This window comes from Lampetra fluviatilis, chromosome 33 (assembly GCF_964198595.1).
Source record: "Lampetra fluviatilis chromosome 33, kcLamFluv1.1, whole genome shotgun sequence".
NCBI classification, from domain to species: Eukaryota; Metazoa; Chordata; class Hyperoartia; order Petromyzontiformes; family Petromyzontidae; genus Lampetra; species Lampetra fluviatilis.
This window is the reverse complement of record NC_136307.1, coordinates 1,298,585-1,326,406: the sequence shown is the minus strand read 5'-3', so window position 1 is coordinate 1,326,406 and position 27,822 is coordinate 1,298,585. Positions and strand designations below refer to the sequence as shown.

At 48.8% G+C, this 27,822-nt stretch overlaps 2 protein-coding genes across 2 annotated transcripts in view; one reads left to right on the top strand and one right to left on the bottom strand.

Annotated features, from left to right (window-relative positions):
- Window positions 1-1,040: 1,040 nt before the first annotated feature.
- The window catches only part of DTD1 (D-aminoacyl-tRNA deacylase 1), a 93,127-nt gene continuing 66,345 nt past the window's right edge, over window positions 1,041-27,822 (bottom strand). Inside the window, exons 5-6 of the mRNA XM_078871786.1 lie at window positions 7,598-7,772; window positions 1,041-1,467 (exon numbers count right to left, since the gene is read on the bottom strand). Of these exons, the coding sequence (XP_078727912.1) occupies window positions 7,635-7,772 (138 nt within the window). The 3' untranslated portion in view covers window positions 1,041-1,467; window positions 7,598-7,634. The remainder of the gene's footprint in view (window positions 1,468-7,597; window positions 7,773-27,822) is intronic.
- Window positions 21,737-26,634, top strand: LOC144944105 (S-geranylgeranyl-glutathione receptor P2RY8-like). The gene is made up of 2 exons (XM_078872178.1): window positions 21,737-21,803; window positions 25,478-26,634. Exon 2 carries the CDS (start codon window positions 25,485-25,487, stop codon window positions 26,586-26,588), a length of 1,104 nt encoding a protein of 367 aa, XP_078728304.1. The 5' UTR covers window positions 21,737-21,803; window positions 25,478-25,484; the 3' UTR covers window positions 26,589-26,634.

Genomic DNA, 27,822 nt, shown 5'->3' with positions numbered 1-27,822 from the left:
GTATATGTTACTTTTGTTTCCCCAGAGGGCTCGTGACAGGACGGAGGTGATTTATTGGGAGGTCAAATCAGCCTTGCTAACGTGCTGCGACAGCGAGGCTGGTGTTTTGATGGAACGCACACTCAACGTTGCAAAAGAGGTGAAATTTAGAGTTTGAAGGTGGGTGCTGGAGGCAAGAGTAATGCTTGAGAACACACAGCTCACACAGCTGAATTAACAAAGGAACTATAAAATGGGGTTTTGGCCTTTCAATGCAGGTCCGTGTGGCGATCGCGAGCATTTGAGTGGTAGGGGAGCTCGGAAGGTCTGAATAGAATGCGTCAAACAACGTTGGTCAATAACACCGTGGCCTTAAAAGGAGAAAAAAATATGCCATAGACGTTTTAGGCTATGAAGAAGCGCCACTGCATCAAAAAACGTCGCCTGTTGTCTGAATCCTCCACACTCCTCAACACATTAGGTGGAAATACTCCACGGAATGTCAGACTCCCAGATAATTTGGGGCCCAATGGAATGGGCCAAGAAGGAAGCCAAAGCGATGGACCAGTTCCCTGTGAAGCACCGGACACACACAAGACTTGCAGATGACCACGAAGCAGCGTGTCCCCTCCGTACACGTGCGCCCGGTGAGACAAGAATGAAACTGGCCACAGGAGATGTTTACGCAAAGGCTCTCAACATTAGATGTTGGCTCCTTTCCCCACCCCCCATCAAGAATGGGCACATTTTGTGATGTCAAATATGAGCTTAAGTCCAACAACAGCACACGATCAGGGATTACTGGCAAAATATACCATAACTAGTACACAATAAGCTTGAATAGTTTTGATTTAGAGCTTTCGTGACTGTAGGGTTCTTTCGGTAAAGTCACGTAGAAAGGAAATAATAAAATAAAATAAATATTATTATTTCCCTTCTACGTGACTTTACCGAAAGAACCAACAATATGAATAAGCTTGAATATGTTCGAGAACTTTCACAGCTCATAAACTCTCAGGACTTAACATTTCGGGTTGCAAAAATGCAAAGCAGCGATGCAATAGAGCACAGGGCAATTAATAACTCCTTACCTGGACTGCGCTGCTCACAATCAGCTTGTGACAGTGATCACTGAGTAAATCAGTCGGATTACGTCTTACACACACACACACCCCGTGGCCGCCGCGCGAGAAGAGGGCTGCGTGACGCTGCATGAGCTCCGTTGAAACCGTAAAGGTAACACCACCCAAAAAACGCACAAGTGTTCCTTGCAGGATAACATTTATTGCTTTCCACGTTTATTACTGTCCACGCACACACACACACACGCGCGCCTGTCCCAATGCGCGCTCACATTCCCAGAAGCCCGCCTCTTGCCGACCGTCTTAGATACACGTGGAAACATCCAGTCCACGTGCAACGCCGCTGCGGTCCAGGGAGGTGGTCGTGGGTCCAAGTGTGACGGGAACTTCAAGGGCACTGCCGCCGCTAAATAAAAACATTAAATGATTATTCAGGCACGTGCAGCAATAGTCTACGTATTGCCCACAATAGACTGCAAATGACCGTATTTAATGCCACACTGTCTCATACAATATAGAAACACGGGCATTGCTCTCCCTCTGCGTGTTTCCTAAAAGCAAAGTAAATCAAGAATAATGTATTAAATGCAATGTTAATAAATGATGGCTCCTCTGTTGTATTGTAGGATCAGCAGCAAATCACCACTACCACATCAATGCATGAATGCACACAGTCAGTGATTGATGGGATGCAGACAAGAGATCTGGTTCTCGACATGGGTGTGGATTGATTTACGAATTAAGTAGTTTGTGTTTGGAGCATTGCAGCTCCCTCGAATGCTTGCTTGGATGTACGCATGTTGAACGTCTTTCACACCGTGTGTAGACAAGCGTGCTAATCGGAGCCTTGCTTGTTCTTAGCTTCATGCTCGCCTAATGAAGCAAAGACACATGGCTGCCTCGCGCAGGCCACGTGGCCATAGACAGTCTCAAAGTAAAGCGAATGAGGGCCTTGGCCTGGCCCAGTCACCAATGATTGATAAAAACTGCCCTTTTATAATCTTGACAACAGATTTTTTGTAATTACGCAATGGCAAATAAAACAGTGATGATATGATGGTGAATAAAATGTAGAGGTGCAATGATACATCGATTAAAAAAAATGTTTAAGGTCAAGAAACACGCATCGAATCGCGTTTGTCAGAATCAATGGTTTGAAATTCGTTATGCCAGCGTGCAATGGGATCAAATCCCCCTGCAGTTCAGACTTACCAAGGCAGTCACCACCGAGTGGAAAATAATTAATTCCCATGATTCATTGAGGGCGCTGAATCATTACAGCTGAGCGATGGCGCGCAACATAATTAAATTTTCACTTTACAGGCGAATAACAGCAAAAATGACACAAATTTAATTACTCAAAGCTACGACGACGACGATGATGATGCAAATGTTACGCAGCCTGAGAACGGCAAAGTGAATGAGTTCGTAGAGACTCAACATCCCGGCGGGCAATATAAAAATAACGTCATTTATTTTGCCAGGAAAACATCACTGAGTCGAAAGAATGTTTCAGAGGGGGTTTCTGTGTAGAATATTTCGATTTTTGGGCAACTTAATCTTGTAATGAAAAAATCAGTGAGACAATCCTCAATGGCTCATATACCCCCCCCCCCCCCAGTTTTAACTTCTGCTGCAGCTATAGCTGCTGCGAACGGTATTTATTCAGAGCCAGTTACCAAGCACTGCTCCAACATAGATCTGTGTTCACTACTGTGCAGTTTGTATAACTTTCGCCCCCACCCCAACACCCACATTATACACAGGAAAGAGTAAAACCACTCAAGTTATTTTCGAGAGAGAACTCAACTGCAGAGACAGAACAGAGGATCATGATGAACGATGAGTGATGCAACAGTGAATGCTTCATTGGAAATATGGCGCGACGTGTCGAGAATGATGGAAGGAGTTTATTAACTTGGCAGAGAAAGCGTCTAGAGTTGCTAAATCGTGATAACGAGCTCCTTAGGGTCATGTGGGTCACGGTCTGCAACTCTCGTCCCCCAGCGATCCACGCTGTTGACTCCGTGACCTTGTTCTTGTCCAGACATGAGGCCTGCCTTCGTTTTCCTGTCCACCTCTGACTTCCGCCTGCCTCTCCATGGAAAACAAAACATCTACAGCGTCTCAAGACGTGGTGGCATTGAGACGCGATTTTAATTAAAGTGACATTGTACATTATTGTACTGAATCGTATTTGTGGGAGGGGAAATTGGTAATTTTGGGGACCTTACGTAATTTTGAAACTCCTATTTCATTTTTCTTTGGGGGGGGGGGGGGGGTAGCCGGAATTTCAATCATGTACGGGGTGGCATGGTTCATTTGGAGGATCGTTTGCCATCTGGGCATCACGGAGTCACCGAAGGACCTTGGGCTGATTACAAACCATAGGGGCATTTGGGGGCCTTGGGTCGTATCGGGCCCTGGGGTCACGTGGTGTACGTCGTTGATCCAACTGAAAAACCATTTGGGTCGGGTGACAATGCAATCGGGGAGGCAGAGGATGTAGCTAAGGATAATGAAGGATGACGATGTAATCCGGGATAATAATACAATCCCAGACAAGTTGGGCATCCTCTTGGGAGGATGTCAAAGCAAACAGACCTTTCAAATGCTTCTGAGCCATCAATATTTTCACAACACATTTTTTAAAGCAGTGCCCCTAGGGCCTTATCAATAATTAACGCGATGTAAGCAACGGTGACTGTTGGGCAAAATCATTCGGAGACAACCTCGGGGCGCTAACCCAGTGCTCATGATTATTGAGAATGTATAATTCATAAGAAAACAAATAGAATTTACATCATTTAGAATTGGAATTAGTTATGCATTGTTGTACTAACCAATACTGCAACGTCTACTCCCTGCCTTCACCAATCCGCAGATATGACCAGCAGAGTGAAGTATGGTCAATTAACCCCCACGACTCACACAGCATGGCAGCTCCTCGTCCAGCAATGCATTGACAAATAGGGCCTTACAGCAGTAACGAGTTAATATGAAATAATTCACGAGTTGTGTATCATGACCTGTATTAATCAACGCTGGAACACTTGATTATTATCAGTTAATCTATTATTATGAAATCAATCTGAATTAATGTTACACTTACCTTAATTTAGTCTTTGTGCCCCTACCTAATTACAAACTACGGTCTGGATTGAGGATTATGAAAGTGGTAGAGGCACTCTAGATCGCAAGTCTGTTCCGCAATGGATGTCTGTCCCAGGAAGAAGTGAGCATCTCCTCCGGCAATAACACCCCCCACCCACAGAAGACACGGGCAAGGCCTCACCAGGGGGCAAAGACAAAGATCCCCCGTATAGCCTTTAAAAGACTGTTGGGGCAAGTGCACCTATGAAAGCCGGGACGGCACACGAGCGAGTGGGTTGGGCCGCACCACGCCCGGCCGCCTTTGTCTCCCTAGTGGCAGTGATGACTGCACACCGGACCAGGTGCTCATTTGAGGCTGAGTCGGCCACCAGAGGGCACACACACACACGCAGAACAAAACGAGTGCGGGTTTGCACCTCGGTAAAAAGTGTTTTAGTTGATGTCGCCATCCACTGGAGTTTCGTTATACCACGAACCACCACGTCCCTCGGCCATTCAGGAATTACTAAAGTTATAAATAGCTAACACGGTGTGTTTAATATGCATGAACATGTCCGTGTGCTACAGCAAAACGACAATCACCGCAACACACGTTTGAGTAGGTTATGGTAGAACACGACAATCGCTCTCCTCCACTAGAGGGCGCTTTAAATAGCCCCCCTGTAGAGGGTGTTTGGCCTACTCTTCCACGCTGACCAGACATATGGCACCTTCAATTAGCACGGTCGGCTACGTACGGTGCAAAAGAGGTTCAACATATATGTTTGAAAAGGTGGGAGTGCCCACACTTTACCCCACCACACGTGACAGTGTACACATTTATACTGCAGGGTGGACAGAGATGGAGTGGGGGGCGGGCGCGAGGGGGGGATGGATTTATTTCAACTGCCACACCGGGAGATCAAACTGACGACCTCTGGATTTGAAGTCTATTGTGCGAACCATTACACCATGGCAGATTCTCATGGTCTAGAGCGGTGTTCTTCATTGCAAGGCCCGCGGTCCACCAACAGGTCTTTAGTGTGGCCTCTGGCGTGCGGCCCCTGACAATACGCAAATGTGAAAACACTCCCCATCATCATCATCGTGCTGGTGTCAAACCCCCAATAGTTTAAAATGCGTGGCGGCCCTCATACTGATGCTGTCTTATCGGCGAAAATGGCCCATAACCCTCTGAAAATTAGTTAAGAACACTGATCTATAGTAAATCTTTCAATTTTAAAAGCAATCTGTATTCATATTATTACAACGAATTTGGAAGCATTTCCTCTTTTAACTTTTCGTAATGAGTTTCCTCTGGCTCTTGGCAAAAAGGTCCTCATGGGCTGAAGTGTGTCCACTAATATTATTCGTTTGGTTATATAAAGTCTCAAAATTCCGCGAAGAGCCCCTGAAAACCCTCTAAAAATCCACTCACGCCGTTTTTCCATTTCAAAACTAATAAATAAAATGATGACCAGCTATCTCTGACTTCAATAGGCCATAGCTGACCCTATGCACTTTTTCTAAAGCTGTCTTAATTCAAATTCAAAATACAAACTCAAATTTCCATCAATAAAAGCTTTAAGGAAAGCGATCCACTCAATTTTAAAACATAATCAGTTGATTTTTATTCAGTGACAGGACAGCCCTGACTAAGCTCTGCTATTTGCTTTTGATTCTACAGTGCTGATTTGTCATTATTCACCCCACGGTCATTTGCTGGGGTTCTGTCTGTGCTTGTCCGTGTTCAAATACAAGGTACTGCCTGACGGACCATGGGGAGGCCAAACAGGTGTGGCCAGCTACTGCTACTACACACTGAGCAGGATGAAAAGCCAGACCACGTTGCGGTTGTGGTAATCAAAGGCAAACCACGGCGACTCAACCACCAACAATGGCACAAACTTCGCTCAATCCATCGGCAACATCTCAGACGTTCACAGCGTCACGGCCCGTGGCTCTCACCCAGCAGCCCCCACCCTCTACATGAACACGACGCTTCTCATCACCACGCCACGTGGAAGAATAAAGAGTGAGACTGCACGAGTGAAGTGTGCTACAAGAGCATCTACACGTGTTTAATTGTAACGTCTGTTGCCAGTCAAACGCTCCGCTCCAGTCACGGTAGTGTTAGCGCTGAAGCGCGCTGCGCTACGAACCCGGTGACCCGAGTTCGATTCCCGCTCACGGTCAACACCAGTGATGATTGTCTGAACCGGTCATGGACCTCCCCTAGGTCGACTAAGCCTCAAATGAGTACTTGGTGCAGTGTGTAAACATCGCCACTCGGGAGACAAAGGCGGCCAGGCAGGGTGCTGGCCACCCACCCCCCCGTGTACCATTCCAGCCTTCATAGGTGCTCGCTAACAGCACTTGCCCCAAAACGTCTGTTAGGACTATGACTGTAAATGTCCCTGGGTGACCGAGGTCCTGACCACGCGCATGGCTCCTGGGGCATGTTCCTTCACCCCTCCATCTCCCCCTTCTCCCTCCCCCCTCCATCTCCCTGACACCTCCACGGGAGGAGAGAATGGATCATCGTGTTTTAATTTAAAACGATAACCAGATTCAACACACGCACCTTGGGTTGCATTCAGGATGTTTGGCCTCTTTTTCGGTTGCTCCGCACAAATGTATCCATTTCCAGCTCGCATTCAAAAAGTCAAAGTAGCAACCACATGCTAAGAAACCAGGGAACATCTACATATCTGTTATAACATATCATCATCATTATTTATTACCGTCTTGAGGGCCCGGTGAGACTAAGCGTCTCTTTGCCAATAAAGACATTGGTAGAGCAGTTTGAAAGAGTATGAATGGAGATGCTATGAACACAAACAGGGCAATGGCAACTGCAAACAACGAAAACTCCGTAATGAGATAAGAACAAATACGAGCCAACGTGAGTGTGAACACGGAATTCTAGCAAACTTGGAAAAACAAAGATACCCTCCATCGGCAAATGCTGCAATTAACTACACAATCACCTCATTCATTCCACTCGGTCAAAACCAAAACAGAAAAACGAGATGGGAACCATGCAAAACGTGCCCGTTTCACACATAGAGAAACTCAGGAGGCTGGTGCTGGTCATGTTCAAATTAAACACAATCCTGCGGAGGGAGCTGGTAGGAACGTTGGGTTGCTCGGTCAATGGCCAGGGTCAACGGCGGCGTGGTGTATTCCGCAAATATGCCCGACTGTGAGGGCGGGCACAAGCCGGCGTGAGTAGGTTAAACGTTGAGTTTTATATGAGCACCACGGGGTGACCAGCCCCTCCCCTCCCCACCCAGCCCATCCCCACCCAGCCCCTCCCCACCCTCCCCTCTCCACCCAGCCCGACCCCTCCCATTTTTGGATGCACGACGGACGGACGGACACAATAATCCCCTGTGGGCTGGTGTAACCCGGAGGTTCCTACCAGTACTAAAAGTGCTTGCCTGTTCGCACGCACGCGGTTCGCCGGGTAAAACGAGATCAGTCACTGCTTCGCGCTGTGCTGCCTTCTTCAGCTCCACTCGGCTTGTCTTGTTGCTCTGATGCTGACGCTGCCGCTGATTTTACTTTGGGTGTTGTCTGCTGCTGCCTCTGCTGCTGTTTTTCCTGCTTGGCAATCTGCGAAGAGGAAAAACGAAATGCACTTTAAACAACAACAACAACAACAAGACGTTAAATCAGGGTTCGTACCTATCACAGGCCACCCTCGCTGGAGTGAAGGACAACTGTCGCGTGCTCGCTCGCTCGCTCGGCGCATTTCACGACGACGCAAAGATATTCGGTGTTCCGCTCTCGGGCTAACGGCGTGAACACGGGTGCGGCAAAGCGCGATTGAAACGTTCGAAAACTTACCGACCGGAGAGCAATCCCGAAATAAACGCGGAGTCAATTCTCGAGTGAAGTCACAACCCCAGGCTGTGATCATTCGTCGAACAGAGGGGTGACATTTGAGGCAAATGCAATGTCAAGTTGCACAACGTTGCTAAGTTGTGACACACACACTTCGGTTAACATCGCACTCACGACACTGCAGATTGCACGCCACAATCGGTGCAATGACCACCAATTGCACCACTGCTGCAGAACGTGCGATTCACCCTGTCACATGACCGTGGGTTCAGACCATAACCTCATCATTGGTGCTGGGAGGTAAATGAGCATCCAATATCGAACAGAGAAGAGCCGGAAGCACGGGGAGGATGTTTGCCATTGTAGAATGTTGTCAAGCACAAAGAACATAATGTTAAATGTTTATCCCTTTAAATGTCTTTTGTACTCGGCCTAGCTCCCCATTTGGAAGAGTGGATTGTTTGTTTTTGTGACTCGTGAAAAGGACCCCTGCAAAAAATATTCCGGTTTAATTGATTTTGTTCAAATAATGACTCCACTGCGTTGGCAGACCACTGGTGCATGCACTCAGGCATCTATTCTGCATCTGCATGAATGCTTCCTTTCCATGGAGCAAGAAAACGCACTTCCAACAACAAAAATATATATTTTAAACATTATGTGTGATTATAGCTGTGATTCTGTGATGGCTGTGATTCAAAAACTACGTGCCATTAACTGCTGTGAAGTTCCAGCTCAGACCTTTGGTGCAAGAATAATTACGATTGTGCCACATCTATGCCTGTTGAAGCACACGGAGCTGTGTTTTGGGATACCTAGGGATGTTTGGTGAAGAAGGCCCTAAAGCAACTTGGATTGGGGGTGACCCCATTACAGATTGAGCACTCACCGAAGCGGATGACACTGCAGAAGCCTTCGGAACATAATTGTGTTGTTCACATTCATTCACACAGCTCCTACTCTCAAGCAGGAGCCCTCTTTTACCAGAAAGCTTAAGTTGAAGGTTTCCTAGGGCTGATCATTTCAAGCAAGGTTAGCCAATTCCGACTCAAGAGGTCTCTGCATGCACACTCCCCCAAACGAGCATCCTTCCCTTGTCTCACTGTCTTAACATTGGCAATCGATTGTGTACGGGCTCTGGCAATGCCCTTCGCCTCATCCACTCCCCCAGGCACTCTCGCAGAGAGAACCGGTGAAGCAGGCTTTACCACTCGGAATTGAGCCACATGCCCCAAAACGTTCATGTTGGCACTCTTGTAGCAGGCGGCCGATAATCCGAAACGAGACGTTCATTCTATCCCATTGGCGTCCCGAGCTGAGAGAGACGCTTGGTATCAAACGAGCTGAGTTGTGTCCTCAATAATAATAATAAAACAACGTCTCAGCCTCGTGTTCTTTGCCATGGGTGGGCTCATGCTCAAATGAGGTGGCTTAGAGCCACACTTCACTGGAGACGCTTGTGAGCTTGGCCCCAGTCTTGTTTAGGATTTAGTCGTACTTATGCATGTGCCTATGTTGAACTTCTTTCGCACCGTACGTAGCCAACGGTGCTAACACAACAACAATGCGTTCTACGCCGATTTGTAATAATAAGCTGAGCCTGAGCCAAGCTTTGGCTGAGCGGTGCTCGAGACCAATTCTGAGCAAGAGCGGTGACCAAGAGTCTGATCCTCCGTGTCCGACTCTGCGTCCCGATCGTGATCGACTCGTTGCGCTCTCCCCACTGATGCTGCCGGGTGGATAAAGGAGGGGGACGGGTTTGAGAAACCCGTCCCCGTCCTTCCACTGCCGTGCTCAGCGATCAAATTGGCGACCTCCATCCAGTGTGACAACCGCGACACCACGGCAGCATTCCAAAACAATAATAACGATCTTCTTGGTTCTTTCGGTAAAGTCACGTAGAAGGGAAGTAATAAAATAATAAAAATAAAACATAATAAAATAATTCTCACGACGTTTCGGCTACAACGCAAGCAGCCGTCTTCACCTGAAGAATTATTTTATTATGTTTAATTTTTATTATTTTATTACTTCCCTTCTACGTGACTTTACCGAAAGAACCAAGAAGATGAATCCCTGCAGTCACGAAAGCTTTAAATCGAAATAATAACGATAAGAATACTCCTAGTAACAACAGTTTAAGAAAGCAAAGAAAATACACACTTTACAATGAGAGTATTTACGAACTGTGGGTCACTGCAAGTTTCCAAAGTCACACCAGACCGTGTTTATAATTATTACAAATTAGTGTAACTGTCCAAGACTCCAGCAGCCAAATTAAAGCAAGTGAGCGAAGGCTTTAAAAGCGGTGAGAGCAATGTTGCATAACATCCCTTGTTCTTTGCTCAGAACGTGCAAGTCAATGAATACGTTTTATTTCTTGAACTTTTGTAAATGCCTATCATTTTCCCCAATCACTTCAGCCCCACCATCCATCAACCTAGCCTATGTTTCTAGAAACCCACACAGGATTAATTTGTTGTGGATGTAGGTTTCACCTCTGGCTGTTCGGAGACTTGAAGCTCCAACCATAGCGCATCAATCGGTCAAGGAATTACAACTCAGTCGATTGATATGAAGCTCATGGAAAATACTGAATTACCAACCCAGGATGGATACATCATCCTATGCGTTATACAACCCACAACAAAAAAAGCACTGCTATATATAAATAAACAAACGCATTTCATGAGCAATTATTGATAATAAAAAACCCCATATAATTATAAACAACAAAAACAAAGCGAATTAATGTCGGTTTGTCAGAGACCACACACAAAACGAAGCAAACAACACAATATATTTGTCAGTTCTGTGAAGGGTTCATAATGGGTCGCCCACAGTGTTTAATGACCATTAACAAGTACTGTGGAAAACTCTTCACGCACGGAGCACCATTACCACACAGCTCACACTCCACTTAGCACCACATTGCCATTTACGACAACTTGCATTTCGTGCCCACATCATTTTAAAGTGACAACCAGGCATTTCCTTGAGCACCATTTACCAGACTCTTGCCGGCCTGGTGTTCTGAACGCCTACCCCCCAAGGCACTCGCGCTGGCTGGCTTTTCATTTTAAAATTCAAAGAGACCTCGGCAGAACCAGATCCGCAAGAGCCATTCTCCCCGGGCCCTCTGTGTTTGAGCGCAGTAGCGATTGTCGGCTTCTCATTTAAACATTTAAAGCCACTCAATGCTATATTCTTAGGTTTTTTTCGGTAAAGTCACGTAGATAAAAAATTAAAATTAATAAAAGTAAAATAAAAAATAAAATGAAATATTTTCATTTAAAAATTAATAAAAGTAAAATAAATATTTGTATTTTTATTTTACTTTCATTAATTTTCTTTTTTTTATCTACGTGACTTTACCGAAAAAAACCTAAGAATATGAATCATTGCAGTCACGAAAGCTTCAAATCTAGAATTAATACCACCCAATGCTACCGAATTCCTTGCGTGGTGCTTTCTCGTCTTTGCTCACCATTGCAACATCGCGTCCTTTACGAGAATTCCAAACTCTGTTGCACGAGGGCAAACATCTCCTGCGCCTCCATCTCCATTTAGTATTCTCCCTTCAACATGTTACCTTTGACCGCGGCATCGTGAATGCCCCCTCGTGCCAAACTCGATGAACCGCGTAAATCTATTCCCGGTACGTGTGAAACAAAACTGTGGAGTACGGCACGAGGTCGCATATCGGACGTCGCGTGATCCGCCCATTCCCGATGTACCACCCACACCCTGTGCAGTGCTTGTGCGTGGGTGTTAACTGTCAGACGCTCCTGATGTTCACAAATGTGACCTTTCTACGAAGAGTCACAGGGTCTTAATCCCATGCACATCAGTCAAGTCATTTTACTTTTTGATGAACACGAGTGGTGCATTTCTGGCACCAATCTGCCACTCGAATCGACATCATCAACATCATTACACCCATGAATATAAAATAGACAATTTCAGAGTTTTCTTTTTTAAGGCGAGTTGTGGCTGATTAGCGATTGCATGCAAGCGTACAGAGATGTGTTGTGAGCTGGGACTTGAATGCAGTGATGGAGTTGAGTCATACAATTAAGAGTAATCGCTGTGCAACCCCAATTCAAAATACAGAAAAGCATTTTTCATATTTAAAGCAGCGCTGTGACCATAATTTTCCCTAATAATGTTCAGATATCCAACCTTGTCACACGCATGCTTATATCCGCAGCGAGTCGGATATGTGACGTATCAAATCAATTGACATTTAATTTCGGGGAAATAGAGTGAATATACTAAACACGTAAAAAAAAGTGATGTAACGGCATCGCATGATACTGGACATTAAACGACATGCAAACGAGTGATATATAAATGTTTTCAATGCATTCATCTGTAAGCGGACGTTGAGAAAACGTCTTGTGATGTCACTAAACAACTGCAGACGACGTGGGCGCACTATCACGGAGCCCTCTCACCGCAGGGAAGAGCCAGCTCCGATCGAGTTTCTTCTTTTTCAAAGTCTCGTAACATGTCCCCTTCACGTGCTCCGAGTGGATGACGAGGGGGCACGTGGGCGGTCGTGAAGGTGTTGGCGTAGTCGTGCCTATGGGTCACGAGCTGTCTGCCCACATCGGAGGGTGCTGTCACGGGATACACCGTGATTCTCTCCGCCACCACCACCACAGAAAAAACGGAAGCTCATCGCTGCCGACCGTCTTTTTGCAGTTGGTTCCCTAATCGCTCATCGTCTTGTGACTAGCGTGGGCAAAGAATGTTTATAATTCGACGTTGACGTCGGTTGCCTGTTCTATCAATAGCCCAGTAAGGGCTCATGACTTGCAAACCAGCGGGTCTTCCCACAAACTTACACAATTTAAGGTCCATTATTGGATGCATTGTCTGGCGTTTATTTCACCGATGGGGGATGTATCCACGTGGACGATGACTCGAGTCTCCAGTTACCTAGGCATTTCGATTATCGAAGCGCATTGTGCACTGCAAATTGAATAACATTCAAAGGTCTGAGGTAATCAGGATTTTGGCTTTGTTCTGGAAACAATTTGCCCAAATGTGCCAAATGGGAAAATCACCAGCAATTAAAACACAATCAACCTACCTCTCTCCCTATGCACAGTAAGCCTTTCATATCCGCTCCTGTATGAAAATAAATCATATTACACCATTAAAAAAAGCATTACTCAATTATTCTTTATAGTTAAAAAACTACAAACTTTTCACTGCCGTTTCCCCTCCGTGGAGGCATCGCCGCATTCAACTCGGAACCGTTCTGAACAGCGCTGAGGTTTCCCTCTTCGGTGTTCTCAGATGTATCTGGCTAAAATAGTTTGGCTCTTTGAGGCACGGGAATTTAAGTTGATTTGAGTAAAATAATTCGAATATGGTTTTTTTGGGTGTTTTAACTGACGCTAAGAATCCCAACTCAATTTTGTTTACAATGAAAATTTCCATTAAACCACAATATTACTAAATATACATAACTTAAGCTCTCAATCTCTAGGACAGTCCACTGAAACTTAGGAATCCTAAATACGATGGCATTTGCCACGTTGCTGTTTTGACCCATAAATCTAAACTGGAGATTTGGGTGCATCCACTTTGTCTTCTCGTGTCCTGCCACCACAGAGACTCATCGAGATCCATAGAGACTGGGTGAAAGAAGGGCTACGTTTCTCCCAATACTGGCCAGGAGGCTCAACAAACTTAATAAACTAAATAAAATAATTCATCAATCCGTAGATAGATCATAGCTGATGAGGATGTGTCAGTAATTAAATGGATGTTCCCCTGTTATTTGATGCATGACACCACTATCTCATGCCAGCCACAACCTTTGCTTTTAATCATCATCATTCATAATCAACGTTTTTGGGTTAGATCGCGTTATTTATAAATGTGTCATAACCCTCCACCACCCGACACGGCTAATCAGCAAAAAGAGTGTCACGTTGACAAAAGACAAATAGTTCACCGGTGTGTTGAAGCGTGAAATCACAACATTTACAATTTTTGAGTACGACGTTTCGCTGGTAATTGCATCCAGCATCATCGGGCAATTCACCATTCTGGCGAATTTATAAATAACGCGATATAACCCAAAAACGTTGATTATGAATAATATTGGTCGCGAAAGCCTGCGTGTTAAACTGATCATCATCATTATCGGTCATGGTCAATCCACTGCTGGAGGAAGGCCTTCCCAAGCCACCGCCACCTATCACGAACCCGAAATTGGCTTTAGCGGAGGAGCACATGGCTGGCACGCACTCATGAATATTGTAAAGAGAACCGTCGTTAACTGTGTACACTCAGGGCCTCAGGGAGGCCTTCCTGGATCTACGACAGAAATGAAAATGCATAAATCAACAAAAGTTAATTTTTAAATTATTAAAGTGACTCGGGGAGTTTCAATGCATTACCCTTCATTTGAGACAAAGATTATAGTGGTTATAGCCTTGCGGTCGCAGAGTATATCATCCATCATACACAGGCATACAGGGCGATTCCGTTTATGACCATACTGCCGATTTATAATGAGCCTCATATCACTTTCTTTCTCAACAGGTGACTGAACCTTTTGGGAGCGAGGTCTCCATATCTGACAAAGGAGGGTGTTAGACCATCTAACAGAGTGAATTGCAATTGGCGGGATACGTGAAGAGGCTTTGACATTAAACCCTGTTTTCCTCCGCCAAATAATTCCTCCCGATTACGTTAGTCGGGGTATCTATGAAAGGATCACTCTGTGTGTGAATCTAGCGAAAGTTGGACATAAGCACACCTTATCGAAGCACAATTCTGATATAAGGAACACATTCTGACATTTAACTGGTGGGGAGAAGGCAAAGGGCAGCTGCTGATACAAACCCACTATTTTGGATATCAGCACACGTGTGCTTGCTCACAAGGGGTGTGAGTATATCCAGCTTCTACTACACATACAAAATAGAGCGATATCAAACAACAAAAGGCAAAGGCAGGTTAAACACAGCTGCTCTTCGCTTGCAGATATGTTGTATACATTAACACAGTACATAAATAGTGCATTTTGGTGTTATTTTCCACAAACAATGCCTTCCATTTGTAATAGCGTGAAAACTACACTGTCGTTAATCCGTATGTATGTACCCAGCTGCAGCAGCTACAAAACACCACCCCTGATGGCCTGGGAAATAATTACGACTCGCCACTCACACATTGTGATAACTCGAGGCAGCACACACGCACGGTTAGACTTGCTGCCACGGCCGGGCTAGAAACACGTGGGTGGTGAGACGTGGGGGGCAACACGTGGGTGGAAAGACGTGGGGGGCAACACGTGGGTGGAAAGACGTGGGGGGCAACACGTGGGGGGCAACACGTGGGTGACAACACGTGGGTGACAAGGCGTGGGTGACAAGGCGTGGGTGGCAAGACGTGGGTGACAAGACGTGGGTGGCAAGGCGTGGGTGGCAAGACGTGGGTGGCAAGACGTGGGTGGCAAGACGTGGGTGGCAAGACGTGGGTGGCAAGACGTGGGTGGCAAGACGTGGGTGACAAGACGTGGGTGGCAAGACGTGGGTGGCAAGACGTGGGTGACAAGACGTGGGTGACAAGGCGTGGGTGGCAAGACGTGGGTGGCAAGGCGTGGGTGGCAAGACGTGGGTGGCAAGACGTGGGTGGCAAGACGTGGGTGGCAAGACGTGGGTGACAAGACGTGGGTGGCAAGACGTGGGTGGCAAGACGTGGGTGGCAAGACGTGGGTGACAAGACGTGGGTGACAAGACGTGGGTGACAAGACGTGGGTGGCAAGACGTGGGTGGCAAGACGTGGGTGGCAAGACGTGGGTGACAAGACGTGGGTGGCAAGACGTGGGTGACAATACGTGGGTGGCAAGACGTGGGTGGCAAGACGTGGGTGACAAGGCGTAGGTGGCAAGACGTGGGTGGCAAGACGTGGGTGGCAAGACGTGGGTGGCAAGACGTGGGTGGCAAGACGTGGGTGGCAAGACGTGGGTGGTAAGACGTAGGTGGTAAGACGTGGGTGACAAGACGTGGGTGACAAGGCGTGGGTGGCAAGACGTGGGTGGCAAGACGTGGGTGGCAAGACGTGGGTGGCAAGACGTGGGTGACAAGGCGTGGGTGGCAAGACGTGGGTGGCAAGACGTGGGTGGCAAGACGTGGGTGACAAGACGTGGGTGGCAAGACGTGGGTGGCAAGACGTGGGTGGCAAGACGTGGGTGACAAGACGTGGGTGGCAAGACGTGGGTGGCAAGACGTGGGTGGCAAGACGTGGGTGGCAAGACGTGGGTGACAAGACGTGGGTGACAAGGCGTGGGTGGCAAGACGTGGGTGGCAAGACGTGGGTGGCAAGACGTGGGTGGCAAGACGTGGGTGACAAGACGTGGGTGACAAGACGTGGGTGGCAAGACGTGGGTGGCAAGACGTGGGTGGCAAGACGTGGGTGACAAGACGTGGGTGACAAGACGTGGGTGGCAAGACGTGGGTGACAAGACGTGGGTGGCAAGACGTGGGTGGCAAGACGTGGGTGACAAGGCGTGGGTGGCAAGACGTGGGTGGCAAGACGTGGGTGGCAAGACGTGGGTGGCAAGACGTGGGTGGCAAGACGTGGGTGACAAGGCGTGGGTGGCAAGACGTGGGTGGCAAGACGTGGGTGGCAAGACGTGGGTGGTAAGACGTGGGTGGTAAGACGTGGGTGGCAAGACGTGGGTGGCAAGACGTGGGTGGCAAGACGTGGGTGGTAAGACGTGGGTGGTAAGACGTGGGTGGCAAGACGTGGGTGGTAAGACGTGGGTAGCAAGACGTGGGTGGCAAGACGTGGGTGGTAAGACGTGGGTGGCAAGACGTGGGTGACAAGACGTGGGTGGTAAGACGTGGGTGGTAAGACGTGGGTGACAAGACGTGGGTGGCAAGACGTGGGTGGTAAGACGTGGGTGGCAAGACGTGGGTGGCAAGACGTGGGTGGCAAGACGTGGGTGGCAAGACGTGGGTGGTAAGATGTGGGTGGTAAGACGTGGGTGACAAGACGTGGGTGGCAAGACGTGGGTGGTAAGACGTGGGTGGCAAGACGTGGGTGGTAAGACGTGGGTGGCAAGACGTGGGTGGCAAGACGTGGGTGGTAAGACGTGGGTGGCAAGACGTGGGTGACAAGACATGGGTGGTAAGACGTGGGTGGTAAGACGTGGGTGACAAGACGTGGGTGGCAAGACGTGGGTGGCAAGACGTGGGTGGCAAGACGTGGGTGGCAAGACGTGGGTGGTAAGACGTGGGTGGCAAGACGTGGGTGGCAAGACGTGGGTGGCAAGACGTGGGTGGCAAGACGTGGGTGGCAAGACGTGGGTGGCAAGACGTGGGTGACAAGACGTGGGTGGCAAGACGTGGGTGGCAAGACGTGGGTGACAAGACGTGGGTGACAAGGCGTGGGTGGCAAGACGTGGGTGGCAAGACGTGGGTGGCAAGACGTGGGTGGCAAGACGTGGGTGGCAAGACGTGGGTGGCAAGACGTGGGTGGCAAGACGTGGGTGACAAGACGTGGGTGGCAAGACGTGGGTGGCAAGACGTGGGTGGCAAGACGTGGGTGGCAAGACGTGGGTGACAAGACGTGGGTGGCAAGACGTGGGTGGCAAGACGTGGGTGACAAGACGTGGGTGGCAAGGCGTGGGTGGCAAGACGTGGGTGGCAAGACGTGGGTGGCAAGACGTGGGTGGCAAGACGTGGGTGGCAAGACGTGGGTGGCAAGACGTGGGTGGCAAGACGTGGGTGGCAAGACGTGGGTGACAAGACGTGGGTGACAAGGCGTGGGTGGCAAGACGTGGGTGGCAAGGCGTGGGTGGCAAGACGTGGGTGGCAAGACGTGGGTGGCAAGACGTGGGTGGCAAGACGTGGGTGACAAGACGTGGGTGGCAAGACGTGGGTGGCAAGACGTGGGTGGCAAGACGTGGGTGACAAGACGTGGGTGACAAGACGTGGGTGACAAGACGTGGGTGGCAAGACGTGGGTGGCAAGACGTGGGTGGCAAGACGTGGGTGGCAAGACGTGGGTGGCAAGACGTGGGTGACAATACGTGGGTGGCAAGACGTGGGTGGCAAGACGTGGGTGACAAGGCGTAGGTGGCAAGACGTGGGTGGCAAGACGTGGGTGGCAAGACGTGGGTGGCAAGACGTGGGTGGCAAGACGTGGGTGGCAAGACGTGGGTGGTAAGACGTAGGTGGTAAGACGTGGGTGACAAGACGTGGGTGACAAGGCGTGGGTGGCAAGACGTGGGTGGCAAGACGTGGGTGGCAAGACGTGGGTGGCAAGACGTGGGTGACAAGGCGTGGGTGGCAAGACGTGGGTGGCAAGACGTGGGTGGCAAGACGTGGGTGACAAGACGTGGGTGGCAAGACGTGGGTGGCAAGACGTGGGTGGCAAGACGTGGGTGACAAGACGTGGGTGGCAAGACGTGGGTGGCAAGACGTGGGTGGCAAGACGTGGGTGGCAAGACGTGGGTGGCAAGACGTGGGTGACAAGACGTGGGTGACAAGGCGTGGGTGGCAAGACGTGGGTGGCAAGACGTGGGTGGCAAGACGTGGGTGGCAAGACGTGGGTGACAAGACGTGGGTGACAAGACGTGGGTGGCAAGACGTGGGTGGCAAGACGTGGGTGGCAAGACGTGGGTGACAAGACGTGGGTGACAAGACGTGGGTGGCAAGACGTGGGTGACAAGACGTGGGTGGCAAGACGTGGGTGGCAAGACGTGGGTGACAAGGCGTGGGTGGCAAGACGTGGGTGGCAAGACGTGGGTGGCAAGACGTGGGTGGCAAGACGTGGGTGGCAAGACGTGGGTGACAAGGCGTGGGTGGCAAGACGTGGGTGGCAAGACGTGGGTGGCAAGACGTGGGTGGTAAGACGTGGGTGGTAAGACGTGGGTGGCAAGACGTGGGTGGCAAGACGTGGGTGGCAAGACGTGGGTGGTAAGACGTGGGTGGTAAGACGTGGGTGGCAAGACGTGGGTGGTAAGACGTGGGTAGCAAGACGTGGGTGGCAAGACGTGGGTGGTAAGACGTGGGTGGCAAGACGTGGGTGACAAGACGTGGGTGGTAAGACGTGGGTGGTAAGACGTGGGTGACAAGACGTGGGTGGCAAGACGTGGGTGGTAAGACGTGGGTGGCAAGACGTGGGTGGCAAGACGTGGGTGGCAAGACGTGGGTGGCAAGACATGGGTGGTAAGATGTGGGTGGTAAGACGTGGGTGACAAGACGTGGGTGGCAAGACGTGGGTGGTAAGACGTGGGTGGCAAGACGTGGGTGGTAAGACGTGGGTGGCAAGACGTGGGTGGCAAGACGTGGGTGGTAAGACGTGGGTGGCAAGACGTGGGTGACAAGACATGGGTGGTAAGACGTGGGTGGTAAGACGTGGGTGACAAGACGTGGGTGGCAAGACGTGGGTGGCAAGACGTGGGTGGCAAGACGTGGGTGGCAAGACGTGGGTGGTAAGACGTGGGTGGCAAGACGTGGGTGACAAGACGTGGGTGACAAGACATGGGTGGTAAGACGTGGGTGGCAAGACGTGGGTGACAAGACGTGGGTGGTAAGACGTGGGTGACAAGACGTGGGTGGCAGGGCTGGGTCCTGCACCACCAAACGTCCCCGGCCTAAGTTCAGGGCGCCACAGTGGCTAGGAGATGTTGACTACCTCGCCTGGTATGCAGGCGGTCGTCGGTTCAATTCCAACCCTGACGCCTGCTGCTGTATATTTTGAGTTTGCGTGTCTCTCTCTCTCCCCGACGTGGCGTGGATTTTCCTCCAGTTCCTCCGGTTTTTCCCTATACATTTGGAATCAACATGCGCTTCGAGTATTTTGCTGCTATAAATGTCCATACCACAAGCCGCTTCGCTGAGCTATCATTCGTGATAGCAAGGTCGCTTTTGAAAAATAACTGTGTCGCTCACTGGGCCTGGTAAAATAAAAATGTCGTTTAGTTTAAGTTCAATGTTGAGGTGCTCCCTCCACCACCATCTGACAGGAGCTGAATCCGTGGCGTGCCCACAGACATAATCCAGCCTGGCTCAGCGCGGAAGCAGCCCATGATCCTCGCGTACGATGACTCAAGCCCACACCCCCCCGTGCATCCACTAAGCCCACGGGCCCTTTTGTTCAACAAGAACACTCATGCCACCTGCATTGTGAGCCTAGCTCCACTGTTTAATAATTTACCATTAATGTTGCTGCACGTTAACCGTGTTACGTCAAGTCGGGGAGCGCTTTAAAACACAGCGGTCGCATGCGCTGTGCCCACGGATGTATCCACACGCCTCGCGTGGAAGTCATGTCGTTTTTTAAAACTAAAACTGTACCGGTTGCGAACACGATGCCACTGTTTTCCCATCAGTGTATGGGACTGTAAAGTGCGGATGGGTAAGGGGTTGTAAGGAAAAGCATTTCCCCAGAGCCGCTGTCCCGTTTGCGGAAACAAAAGTTTATATTTGTTCTGAAAAATAGGAAACAACGCAAACATTCCTAAAAACACCTTTTCTAATTAATAGGCACACAACAACAACCGCCATTCGCCACTAAGTGGCGGTGACGTCACCAGGGCGCTTGTGCCAGGCTAGGTACACGTTGAGGCCACGTGAAGCGTCGAACGCCCGCTGGCAGGAGGTCACGGGGCAGACCCAGCAGGTGCCACGGGTCGACCGACTGAGATGAGTGGCCGATGCACCACCTGTGCCCCCTATTGTGCCAAAAAAATCTAATACGCATACATCATACTTTCTCATACTCATACATGATACATTCTGGATCTGAGTTAACACGACGCTCAACACTTAGATCAGGAACCAAACGCGAAGCTGCATCAAAGATAACCCCACAGGAAGCTTTACATTTACTGACAGGCGACAACACTACGGTAAATAAATAATGACAATACCACCAAGCGATTACACAAATAACATTACCTACTGTACAACATCATCGCCGCCATGCAGTCCTCTATTTAAATGCAAATAAAACGTTTGATTATTATTTGTTGCCGCTGTTACAGCGTTTGACGGCGGCGCACAAAGCAAACTCAACAACAAAAACAACCCAACGCATTCACATCACTTGAGTCAATCAAGTTATGCCTGTTCATTATTCAAGTGTTTGTCTATTCTATCCAATAGCTACTATCACGCGACTATTGATGTGACAACGTGAAAACTGGCCCCCATGGCGTAGAGTGTCTCCAACTCCCGTCATCCACACTCGGAACCTCTCTGGCCTCCCGATGATGAAGCGCCACCACAACCACAATAACTATCCACCTATCGTATCGTCTTCCTTTCAACGCCACAGCGCCGTTGCCAAATCATTTTTTTCAAACCTCATTTTCTAAAAACAAAAGAGGAAAAACAAGCGCACGCGCGAGCACTGTAAGAAACAATAAGGAACTAGACAGTCACGGCAACACACAAAGCACGCGTCAACTTTTGAAGCCGAGTCTGTCTAGAAAAAACGGTGAATCATTTGTTGCGGTGTGCGGGACGGTGCCTCTCGCAGGGTATTTCCAAAACGTATCACGAGATCATTTTTGCGATCTCACCCACGGCCAGCTCGCTCGCAACATCGGCGCACGTTTAAAAAGGCCCCCACCCCCGGCGGCAAGACAGCCGTGGCACCGCAAAAAGCTTCTCCAGCGAAGTCCCCTGCCACATCGCCAACTGCTGCGCCTCCCTTCCCACCCGCCCTGTCCACATCAAAAAGAGGCACGCACCGAGACTCGCCCCAGAAGGAGGAGAAGCGTCGCGTCACCGCTGCGGCAAAGGGCAGCGGCGCTCGGGTGAGGAGTTTGACTTCGTTGGGCACGCGGCCACGGCCGGCAAGAGAGGACACGTTCAGGGCTCGGTTGCGTCCTCGCGCGAAACGACTACGGGGAGTTTGGCACTTTTTCGCGTTAGACACACACAGACACACACACACAAAACCAACCGCCACGATCAAGTATTTTACACTCCATTAATGTTCTGCTTATTTCTTTGCGTGGGAACTTGAATCTTCGAAAACTTCAAAAAGACCGAAAAGGTGCGTTATCCGTGTTCTTATTCACCTTAACCGTGGCTGTTTGGAATGCGACAAAACGAGCGAGATGCTTATTGCAATCGACGTGCAACATTTTTGTTGAAACTTTCTTTTCCAAGTTCACTTTTAGTTTTAACACGTAGCACGCGAGTGCGAGCAAGCCGACTCTCTTGGTATAATCGTTCGCTACGGTGCAACTGACTCCGCGAGAATTCAGCTGTCGTTCATTTTCTTAGGTTTTTTTTCGGTAAAGTCACGTAGGTAAAAAATTAAAATTAATAAAAGTAAAATAAAAAAAAGTAATGTCGTTCATTACGCATCGCCTCGGTCGGCCACATTGGCACCCGCCTGTAATCCAGCAGTTGAGAGGAGATGGTTGGCATCTCACCCGACTGTAAGATGGCAATTATCGCAAGCGGTTGCTGTGAATGAACCTGCGTGGCCCTTTCACTGTTATCCCTGCGTTATGCATCCGGTTTTCTTCTAGGCACAGTTCAACGTCTCCATATCCGACCGCCGCATATCCGCCCTCACCAATTAGCCACCCAAAAGCCGGCGCAGTGTCTGTGCTTTGCGTGTCATTTTATTTCGATGTTCACACAAAAAATCTAACCTCGTTTAAAATAATTTCCTAATTCTAGATTTGAAGCTTTCGTGACTGCAATGATTCATATTCTCAGGTTTTTTCGGTAAAGTCACGTAGGTAAAACATTAAAAGTAGTGAAAGTAAAATAAAATAAAACAAAAATAAAAATAAAATAAAATTCACGACGTTTCGGAGGCAACACAAGTCTCCGTCATCAGGTGGGACCGTCACAAGGTTTGTACACGAAGCCATACAAATATACAAACACAGACATAATTTCAACCGTGATGATGGGTACAAACTCAGTAATCACTGGAAAGATGTTATTAACCACGCAAAAAAGACTTAATTACACTTGTTGGACCATCTTATCTGACAGACACTATTTTAATTTACTTCACCGAGTGTTAACATCCCCAGTTATTTTTAACAGTACCCTCTTCTTTTTTCAGCCTGCATTGGTATAAACATGGGCATTTTCGTTCCTTTGTTCTATCATGTGTATCAGACCTCCCCTCCCCCCTTTCTGCCCATTGTGTTGGCGTGCGCAGCAGCCGCGTCCAAGCCGTCGCCAAATGTTTTGTTGGCTCCCTCCCCCTCCCACCCCCCTCCCTCCCGATACGTTCAATTCATTGGCTACCACATTCTGATGAACTCCCCCCCCCTCTCCTCCCCCCCTTCAACTTGCTTATAAGGGATTACATTTTGAATCATTGCTTCACTTGATGCAGCTAATCTGGCTGTGACGGTCCCACCTGATGACGGAGACTTGTGTTGCCTCCGAAACGTCGTGAATTTTATTTTATTTTTATTTTTGTTTTGTTTTATTTTACTTTCATTACTTTTAATGTTTTACCTACGTGACTTTACCGAAAAAACCTGAGAATATAATTTCCTAATATTTGAAGCGATTTTTCTTTGTCCTTCAGTCACCTCTTTGAGCTTGGTGTAACTGTCATATTTTATATGGTGTTCACATTTATGTGTATATTTGTTATGATTATTATGCTGCCTGTTTACCCTCGGAAGGCCTCACCGAGTCCCACGACTCTTTTTCAGGAGGGTCTTGCCGAGTTGTCATAGTTGGAGATGATGATGATGATGACTGCTGCTGTGTATAGTCCCAATTCAGTAATTTGTGGGTCATTCTTCAAATTTTGGCAAATTTGAATAACATTACAAAAATTATCCACAACCTAATTGTAGAAATACAATTGCTTACATTTTCATAATTTACACGTATTAATACATCGCCCCTAAAACACTAAAATGTCACGGTCGGCTACACACAGTTGCGAAAGAAGTTCAACATACATACCGACATTCTAATGACAATGTTTTTGATACATATGTCAGAACAGATCGTAAGCAACAATTAAAATATATATTTTGATTTAGAAAAAAGGGTGAATGGCTTTTCATTAATGAGTTGAGTTTCCCAACAGCATTCCAAACCGATTTCTTTCACCTCATTTTGATCTCATTCCCCCTTCTGTAACTGTCCCAATGACACATATTGTGTTGTGTGTTCCTCTGGGTTACCCTCCGACAGATACCTCCAGTTTTTTTTAACGAACTTTGTCGTACATTACATTTGCGTGAATGTATCACGAGCCAACTTCTTCATTTTCACACGGCGACATTAAGAAGTTGCTTTGCGAAAATTGCGCTGGGGACAGCCAAGGCGTGAATATGATTGTGAAGAACATCACCGTCGGGATCTTCCGCACTACAACAGTGATTCTACTGTCGAACGGGAAAGATGATAAACAACTTAAACGCCACACGATTGACGCAAGAACACAGATAATGGCGTTCTTTAGCACAAGGAGAAAAATTATACTTTTACACTTGGCAATATATCTAAGCAAAGCGCGCTTGCAAAAAGAGCACCATGAATAATGTATGTCTTTAATGTGTGCAAATGCAGCCTCTCTGAATCTTTCATGAGTTACCCACAATAGCAAATCCTGTCCATTCTGCGATTGAAATTGGTGTTCCGACGTAAAATAACGACATGCTGAAAACGTTGGCATACTCTTGTTATCGGTTAGGAGCAACACGAGTGAGTCGAGTACGGTTACGAGCTAGAGACACACATCGTGTCTCACATCGATTATTAATTATATAGTCAGGGTAAACACCCTGACTATATAATTAATGTGGCATAGCCTGGATAGTGTCGTGATAAAACAAAATACATGCAATACCTTCCTAGCATCTACAAACACACACGACACAGGGCGGTGTGATCTAACTACCAGATTGAATGCTGGCGGTGAAAGCAAGGCTATTAAACCACAATTATTGTCAATTTAAATAATATAGCCATAAGAGATAGGTAAGCTCTTGGCCAACATATTTTCTTCCAAGCAAATGGGGATTCTTATCATTTTGAGATGGAATCAAAGAGTTCGAAACGTCAGCAGTGAACAAGAACGATGAAGTAAAGCGAAGGGAAGATCACTGCGCCACTGTGGCGAGATGTTAACTACCTCACCTGGTATACAGGAGGTTGTGAGTTAGATCCCGACCCTGATGCCTGTATATTTGGAGTTTGCGTGTTCTCCCCGTGGTCGTGTGGATTTTTCTCCAGGTCCTCCGGTTTTTCCCTCCACATTTAGAATCAACGTTCGTTTCGAGTATTTGACTGATGTAAATTCCCACGTGATAATGAGCCACTTTGTTGAGCTTTCGTCTGTGGCCATGGCCCCTTCTGAAAAAGAGCTGCATAGCTCAGTGGGCCTTACCTGGTAAAAATAAATAAAAAAGTGACAACACCAACGAGAGAGTGCAATGCATTCGTTTTCGCTGGAATCTATACCCGTGCCAACCTTATTTCATTTCAGCACCACGATGGACGGCAACAGCAGCGGCGGCTCGCTCAACATCAGCAAGCTCGACAACTTCACGCGGGCGCTGCTCACGGGACGCCTGACCACCGTCGCGCTGCCCACCATCTACGTGCTGGTCTTCGCCGTCACGCTGCCCTCCAGCGTGGCCGCCCTGCTGATGCGCGGCACGCGCTCCTTCAAGCCCGGCGCGGGTCGCGCCGCAGACGCCGCCGCCAACGCCGCGGGACGCCGCCCGTCCCCCACGAGCATCTACATCCTCAACCTGGCGGCCGTCGACCTCGCCTTCGTCGTCTTCCTCCCGCTGCAGATCGCCTACCACTACGGCGGCAACCACTGGCCCTTCGGCCGCTTCCTGTGCCACGCGGTCACCGCGCTGCTCTACCTCAACACGCACTGCTCCATCTACTTCCTGGCGTGCATCAGCGTCGACCGCTACCTGGCCGTCCTGCACCCGCACGGCTTCCACAGGCTCAGGAGCGGCCGCTTCGCCGCCGGCGCCTGCGCCGCCACGTGGGCCCTGATGGTGCTCGCCACGGCGCCCCTGCACGCCGTGGACCTGACGCGGCGCGTGCCCGAGCTGGGCGTCACCACCTGCTACGACGTCTTCCCCAAGAGCGACGCCGTCGTCACCTTCTTCCAAGTCTACTGCGTCGTCTTCTTCCTCGTCATCTTCCTGCTGCCCTTCTGCGTCACCGTCTTCTGCTACGTGTCCGTCATCCGCGAGCTCGCCAAAGGCGGCGGCGGTGGCGGCGGCGCCGCGGGCGGCGGCGGCGGCGGCGGCGCCAAGGTCGGCAACTTTCGTCGCCGAGCCATGCGGCTGTCCGCCGTGGTGCTGCTCATGTTCGTCACGTGCTTCGCGCCGTGCAACTGCGTGCTGCTGGCGCACGCGCTGCTCAACTGGATACGCGGGAGCAGCGGCCTGTACGGGGTCTACCGGCTCACGCTCGCCTTCAGCAGCCTCAGCGCCTGCCTCGATCCGTTCGTCTTCTACTTCAGCTCGTACGAATTCCGCAGGGCCGTGCGCCGCCTCTTGCGCCGCGGGTCGTACTCCGGCGCCGAGGTGTCGAGCCAGGAGCACGAGGCCACCTCCAACAGCAAGGTTTAGACGGGCGAGTCGGGATTTGTAGAAGCGAGGACTATGCGATGCTGGGGTATCTTTGGAGCCGACTGCGTTGCCGTTGGCGACGCGACGGGAAAACACCACTGCCCTTGATGTTAAGTAGCAATCTGCAGTTTGGATAATTTAAGCAAATCCCTCGATTGACGGTGTTCACATCTCACTGCATTGACTTGACGCATACTTGCACAACACAGCCCCGGCACGCATTTAGTCTCTGTAAAATTGCGCACTTAAAACTGACATTATTTATTTGCATTTCTAAATCAGTAAAACATTGAAGAATTACAAACGTAACCTTTGAACTGTTGTCAGAGGGGTGGATGGCCGCGTGTGTATTCTGCGGCATGTCGTGCCGGGTCACTGGAGCTGGACTGCATTGCATCCTGCATTCGTGCATTCCTACTGCGTCTGATTTCAACGAGCCAGACAGAACAGCGCGATGACACGTTCGAGCGCCACGGGCTTACTCACTTTCGACCACCCAAATGTACAAAGTGATCCGTACAAACCGGTTGAGTCCCCCGGAATTGGATTTCATGAAACAGGTCTTTAAAATGTCCCATGTCTGAGATGGAGGAATACATTGTGCGGGTAAAAATTCCCATCAACTCTTAGATATGACTCTTGCTTGTGTTAAGAGGCTTTGTCTCACCCGAACTGCACACTCTCCACTGAAGATGAAATGCTACAACTCGGGTTCCTGACATTTATTCCAGCTGTCAGCCAGGCAGGTGTTTACAAAATGCAAATGAATACTCAGATTACTTGGAGGTTAGCTCACCAGTCACTGAAGCTGTTTGCATAAAGCAGCAAATCCATGACTTACGTTTGGATTTGTCAAGACAAATGGTGATGTTAGGATGCTGATGTAATTTGCAAGAGTATGCCATTGCATGCTACTGTCCTCGCACCGATCTCAAACTTCAAGAACAGCCACAGTTCCCTGTTCATAACAATACACGGACTTCGGTAACAATAGTCTCAAGTGTTGCAATGCCGATAAGATGAAGAGTCTCAATGCACTTAGAGCCCATTTAATGGAATGACAATGATTTACTTAAAGTGGAAATCCTACAAAGCGGGTGTTCTCCCATTTAAAAAAAATGCATCATGTACTGAACCTTGTGTAAAAGAATCCCAGCCAAATTACTCAGGCTAATAAACACACAGTGCTCTATAAAGGTACCATCATTTATTGAAATAAGATTAACTAGGCGGC